General features: G+C 38.7%; 2 protein-coding genes across 2 annotated transcripts in view; one reads left to right on the top strand and one right to left on the bottom strand.

The window, feature by feature from the left end:
* On the top strand, nucleotides 1–494 carry LOC106148815 (WAS/WASL-interacting protein family member 3-like; the record flags this gene model as incomplete). Its single annotated transcript, XM_013515447.1, is given in 1 exon segment — nucleotides 1–494. A coding segment is annotated over 1 exon segment (171 nt), but the record flags the coding sequence as incomplete, so codon positions are not given.
* A 4,701-nt stretch (nucleotides 495–5,195) lies between these two features.
* Nucleotides 5,196–6,903, bottom strand: part of LOC102005618 (UPF0061 protein ETA_18310-like) — a gene marked incomplete at its 5' end in the record, with an annotated part of 44,248 nt that continues 42,540 nt past the window's right edge. The window contains 1 exon segment of the mRNA XM_005386894.2: nucleotides 5,196–5,596. Coding sequence (XP_005386951.1) covers nucleotides 5,474–5,596 — 123 coding nt within the window. The 3' untranslated portion in view covers nucleotides 5,196–5,473.

The following is a 6,903-nucleotide window of genomic DNA, read 5'->3' as shown; positions in this document are numbered from 1 at the left end:
CCGCCGCCGCCGCCGCCGCCCTTCGCCGCCCCCAGGGCGCCCCCTGTGGCCATCAAAAAGCCGCCCGCGCCCCCCAGGAGGTCGGAGAGCCCGGGCCAGGCGGGCGCGGAGCAGGACTTCATGTCAGACCTCATGAAGGCCCTGCAGAGGAAGAGGGGCCAGCTGTCCTAGTGGTCCCGACCACCGCGCGTGCCAAGCGTCCAGGCTGAAAACGGCGCGCAACGGCCACCGCCTCTGCTCACTGCGTCCCGGCCAGTAACCCGGGAGTCGGACTGGGACCAGGTGTACACCTGCCCGGGACTGTCGCCTGGACTGAACTCACTGCCCCTCAAGTTAACTAAAATGATGGTTCGGCTCTATTGTATATTCAGAAGCCTCAAATTAATAAAAATTGAACGTTTTCTGAAGATGGTACTTATAGAGATTTCACTGAACAAATTTTGTTCTGTATGAAAACTATATTTGACTTTATAAAAATAACTTTCAAACTCTTACACCTTCTTAAGTCTTACGTCCTTTGTGTGTGTGTTTCTTGAGTTTTTTGGGAGGGGATTTTTTTGTTTGTTTCTTTTATTTTGTTTCTTTGAGAGAGGGTCTTGTTGTGTGGTTCGGGCTGTCCTTGAATTCACCGGCGATCCTCTTGGCTGAGCTTCCTGAGTGCTGGGATTAAGCACCACCACGCCTGGCTTTGTCTTGATCTTCAGAATTTTCAGAAAAGTCAGAACATGAAAAAGAAAAAAAAAAAAAAAGACAGGCAAGAGTATATTCAGTTTCTTTGAGATTCATGACTTGATGATTAATGACCTGAGTCCACAGTTTTGATTTTGCTCTTACAATAGATGAATGATGTATATGCTTTGAAAAAAGTTACTTAGCTTTTGGATTTTCTGGTATATTTAGTATATATGTAGTATATTTACACAGCGCTGTAAATATAAGTAAAAATGTATATAGTCTTTCACCTGAAATGTTTTCCTTCAGAGATGAATTTAATGCCCAATTTTAATAGCCAATGTGCCCTGGGTTCCTGTTACTTGAATCTGTCTTCTCTTTCTAGTTGGTTTCTGATAAGCCTTTTAGATTTTCTTAGTTTTATGTCCATGGCTGTTTTTGTATTTCACTGTAAAACTCCTCAAAACCTTAAAGTGAGCAGAAACTAAATTTAAAATAATGGTTTTTTTAATTAAGGAAGATGATTAATTTTATTTTAATATATGGGAGAAAAAGCGAGCTCTAAATTGGCAAATAACAAAACAAATTCAGTTTTAAAGCTAAAATATTAAGTAACTAAACCTGGTAGATTAAGCCTTCAGGGAGAAGAGGAAATAGCAAAAAGGTGCTTTTAACTTTTTCTTGAAATAGAAAGTAAAAATGCTTTACATTAAATCTCATCCCATTTGCAATAACTCTTTCTAGTGTCTTTCATTTCACTTTTTAATTTTATAGGGTTTTTGTCAGTGCAATGAAGACAGAGTTTTTCTGATTCCTGACCAAAGCCTAGCCATTGTGCAGGTCTCTGGGGCAAAATACAGAAAAGGTATGAGTGAAGGTATCACTTTGTTACAGACCGAGTCAAAGATCAAGAGCTCTATAAAGACAGGTAAATGCCTGTGGCCTCACAAAGTGTCCGTATTGCTTTGACCTGATGTAGATCAATGAACCAGTCAATGAATCAATGAACTAGTGGCTCAGGACAGAAGGTTCTTTGTAAGGATTGTAATCAAAATGATCACCTGGTTTGTAGACCAGGAAATGCATTTATATTTGAAACGAGGAATTCAGAATTCAGGATCACCAAAATCCAAAGAGTAGCACTTTGCTAAGTTTATTTCAGAGAATGAAAAAAAAAAGTTATGGTAATTCATGACCACATTTATAGAAGAAAGGAAACACGTTTCCATTGGAGAGCCAGGATCTTGTGGATGAAGGCACCCTGGAAATGATCCAGGCCACCAGGATTCCAATTGTAGATAAACAAAAACAACTGGGACAAGCTCAAACTAAAGGTAAGTTTTGATTCAACCATTCAGAGCAGAGTCCCAGTAATTCCAGGTAAAGCATACACCTGGATTCCCAAGCAGGACCTTGAAGCGGTTCCTGGAAATTTGTGGTCTTCCCATTTCTCATCTCTGCTCTTGTCTGTACACTCTCCTTGTTGCATTGTCACCCTACTTTCCGTCCCTTTGATGGACAGTCACATCCCATAATTCCATATTTCTGTTGCCTCTTGTCAAGAGGCCAAGACAGCTTGGCTGTCTTTCACTCCAGCTGGGAAAACGCTGAAGAAGCACATTATTGGCCAAGGTGAGCAGGGCTTTTCTTGTCAACCCATCTTCAGCCAGAACGTGATAAAGAAGGTAGGAAGGGCCCATCGAGGTGGATCAGACAGGGCCAGAGAGCAGGACCAGAACACACTCTCTCCCTCCCCGGTGCCCAGTGGCAGGGATGCAGTTCTAATGGGCTTTGTAGGTGACCCCCAAAGTGTCACTTCCAATTTACTAACTTTAGAAGGACTAAGGCCTGAATGCCCATAGGGCTAGACCACATACATCTCAGCCCTCCTGACTTCTATCTGTCTATACCAGACTTTTCCTTTAGAGGGAAAAGACTATTCAAAACTATTATAGTGGTTGTCAATTGTAACATTTGATGGCATGTATTTTAAGAAAGCTACTGAAGAGAAGTTTGTGATCAAAATGTTGGCACAAGTGTAGTAGACCAAAGGGCCTGCCTGACCATTCCTCTGATGACCCTGTGGGAGGTCCACTTTGATTTCTCTTGAGTACAAATGCAGTATTAAGAACTTTTTGGTCAGAAATCTTAGAAATCTGGACTACTTTTAGTTAATCTTGGGCTTTGCTTTTCACAGGCCCAGGCATTACCAAATCATGAACCCTACAATTTCCACTCAGTGGAACAAAATCTTTGGTATGTGGCTGAAAGGTCCCCACATTCTCTGTACATGAATGGGATCATTTAGATCAGTCCTGAAAGTGAAACAAAATGTGTTCTTTTTTTATGAAGTTGAGTGAGATATTTGGATGTGAAGAAATGCAAAAGTCAGGGTGGATTTAGAGGTAAGGGGACCAGTGTAGGGATTTAGAAAGTAACCCTCTACTGTGACATATAAAAACTAAAAAGTTTCTGGTATAAAATGTTGTCCTCAGGACAGAAACCTATGTAATATGTCACCGGCAAGTAGAGCTTATCAGGAGCTATAATTTAAACTGCCTCGTGATAGAATCTGAAATAAAATTTTACCGTTAAGTCCTTAAAGGGAGAGGTGAACATTCAAGCCTATGCTATATGTTTTTCATAGCTGATCATAGAAATTTTAGCTAATCTGATACCAAAACTATCAAATTAAAGAATTGAAGCTTTTCAGATTTTTTATGGCTGGATATAAGATCAGTTTTTATGGAGGGTCCGTATGTGCTTGTGTAGAACATACTATACATACTTGTCAGAACAAGCTTGTTAAAGTATGTTGCTTAACTCTTCTACAGCCTAATACCTATCCTTCCTGGCCCATCAGTTACTAAAAAGGATGTGAGCTCTCCTTCTATGAGGATAGATTTTTCAGTGTCTTTTCATTGTTCTGGAAAATTATATATTTTTTACATATCTTATATATCTAACATTGCTTAGTGAATGTAAATAAAGTTTACCTACATGCCTTCCTGGCAAACTGAATCATATATCACTGTGTTATGTTCTTACTTTTTAATCTTACACAGCTGCATTCTTTTATCAGTTATTTGCCTGACAAATCTTTCTATTTGTTCACTTTCAAATTTTCTGTCATTATGTTCTAAGCCTGTCACAAATAACATATAAGGACATATTATTGTGCTTACATCTAGTCCAGTAAGCATTACCTTTAACTGGCAACAACTGTAATCACATACATATTCTTAGCATCTTATTTTGCACTCTCTGTTTCTCTAGATTTCTCTTTTTTTCTTTATAAAGGGATTCTAGCTAGTAAATGAATAATAAGATTACATTATTTTATAATCTTTTTGAATTATAATCTTTTTGAATCAGTGGGTCAAGGTAGTGATCATGGTGGCTGTTACAGCACAAAAAGAGACAAACATTACATACCTCCTGATGGAAATACACAACTGCCTTCCAATGGCAAGTATTTTTTGCCAAATAAATCAGCCCTGAATGGCCAAAGCTCTACATTTACAGAACTAGAGTGGGGAAAGTCATGCTGAACAATACCACAGATGCCAGCAGCAAAATGCACACTGTGTGAAATGCTACAGGAGAAACAGACTGCATTACTAAATTAAAAGAAAATAAACTGGGCTGGGGGTGAGCTCAGTAGCAGAGCACTTGCCTAGTATCCAGAAAGCTCTGGGTTTGATACCAAGCACTACAAAAAAAAAAGTCAAGAGAAAGATGTTAGGTGGTAACTACAGGTGACATATCCAAAGGTACCAGAAGAAATTTAACTTATACCATCCTTGAATCCTCATGTGTAATCCTTATTTGGATCCCAGTTAAACAACAATAAGCTAATAATGATAAGCATGATGATTTATAAAATCATAGGAAAAATGAAAATAGACTATGCTGTACATTAAGAAGTTACTGCTAATTTGTCCTAAGGTGGTAATGGTATCACAGATCTGTATGAGATGTCCATTTTGGGAGGTGGTGGTGAGATGAAAGAATATTTCATTATGTTAAGAAGGTTGGTCACAAAACTCTGGGCTTAACTGACCCTCTTGCCTCAGCCTGTCAAATAGCTGGTACATACTGCAAGCACATGCGACCACACCTGGCCAGTATGAGTTTAAGTCATTAACGTTTGGAGATGCATGCAGTAATATTTGTAGAGGAAATAAAACAATGTCAGGATTTTTCTAAAACTAACTAGGGATATGTAAATCATACTTCAGTTTAAATGTAACTACAATACAGAGAAAGAGTGTGGAGGTGTAGATAAAGGGAGACCAACTGACCATACACGAATAATTTGTATATGCTGGTTCAGTGGCAAATCAGGTTCATTAAACTACTCTACTTCTGTAAATGTTTGAAAATCCTATAAGGAACAAAATAACTCTAGGACTACAACTAAACTATATACCCTAAGTGCTGAACATTAAATAAGTACTACATACTTGCAAATCCATCTTGATCAAAAAACTGCCAAAAACTTTCTCAGTTAGTGAGACTCATTTATGTGGTTAACCAGTAACACTTTATTTTCCCATTGTCTTGTTTCAAAGAACAAAGTCCAATTTATAGAACTAAAATATTTTTATATATTATCATTACATATGGTCATATAATCATTGATTATCATCAAAGTGAAGAAGATCATGAAGAATTTGTTATAGGAAGGGGAACTGGAGGGGGAGGGGAAAGGAATAAAGGGCAAAGAAAAAAGAATTTATTACATAAATTATTCTTCGGTGAGTCCAGTGATAGTAGTCCTGAATTTACTTTTCCCAAATTAAGATGAGCAACTAACTCTGAGATCTTTGGCCCAAGAAGGAGTAGGTGAGGCGTAGCCTGCTTTCTCAGCCATGGAACACTTCTGGAAAGGGTGCCGAAGTACTTGCTGGAGAAGACGGACCTATGCAACAGTATTAGCAGGTAAATATAGGTTTTTCTACTCAGGACACTTACTAATTTTCTAAATTTCAAAAACAACAAGGTAAATTTCAAATGTGTTTGAAAATGTTTATACATTTTGTTTTATTAACACCTCAACTACAGTTGTTCCTTAGAATTTCTATGATTCCATGGGAAGCTCTTTTAAAAAGTACTACTTCAGACTAAACTAATAGTGAATCTGTACAGTGTCAGGAAGGCTACAAATATAGCCCCCCAGTAATTTCAACATTCCTTGTCAGAGTTAAGAGACCACAGTTTTCTAAAATATTTACAAAATGAAAGAATGTTCATGATTTGCAATCTCTTCAAATCAAGGCCTGGATTCTAGCTCATGTGGCTTCCTCATGGGAAATTTTGCCCCATGGTAATAAACGGAAGCATCAAAGAACACATATCCACCAACAATAACTCTGAGACTAAAATGCATATTTTGTATTTCATGACTACCTTGGGTATAATGAAGGAAATGCCCAATTCTGATAGAAAAAGGTAGGTAATTATCTACATTAAGAAAGTAAGGCCTAAAAAAAAAGAAAGAAAGAAAGGCTAAGAGCTCAAATAGTGTGCATTACTGTATCACCAATTTTTTAAATAAAGATCACATCATCAGAAATATAGTGCCTTTAGGGCAAGTTGGCAAACTTCTCCCGGGGTATTTTCTAGTCATATCCCTTTCCTGAAGCTAGACGGCTACCTATCAATCTTACCTACAAATTTCAAAGCACCTCAAATAGGATTTTTGGTTTCTCTACAGCACTTTGCATTAAGCAAATACCCAAGAAATATTTGATTAGGAAAACACCCCTCATAGGTATAAAGGGCTCGTGTATAAAGACTTAACAAAATCTTTTTCCTGTCCTGTGTGAGACTTTGACCTTTACGTAACTTTCCAGCTCGGTTTCCCTGGCAGCCTGATAAGGCCCTGTGTGATGGTATCACCATGTAATTATTGCCTACCAGGGACAATAGCCCATTTACTGGGAGAACTGGAAATGCCTGGTGCGAGGCTTCAGGTGTGGTGACCACAGGGATAGTTTCTTATAGGGACTCTGAAAACTCTATTTATGGAGCTTTTACAACAGAGTTTTCTGTGGACCATAAAGCTTCCACATCAGGACTTTCCAACATGGCTTTCATCTCTCTGTGCCCCAGGTGCACCGCTGGCTTACTGCGGGCATGAACTGCTACAAGAACTCCTGCAAACAGGGAAGCGGACACTGCTATCCTGTAAGCTAGGTACTGGTCCACTTTCTCTCCATGCTGCCA

This window comes from Chinchilla lanigera, unplaced genomic scaffold, assembly GCF_000276665.1.
Source record: "Chinchilla lanigera isolate Chin_1 unplaced genomic scaffold, ChiLan1.0 scaffold00028, whole genome shotgun sequence".
Classification (NCBI taxonomy): domain Eukaryota; kingdom Metazoa; phylum Chordata; class Mammalia; order Rodentia; family Chinchillidae; genus Chinchilla; species Chinchilla lanigera.
Note: the sequence above shows the minus strand (reverse complement) of the source record. Positions and strands in the feature narration are given on the sequence as shown.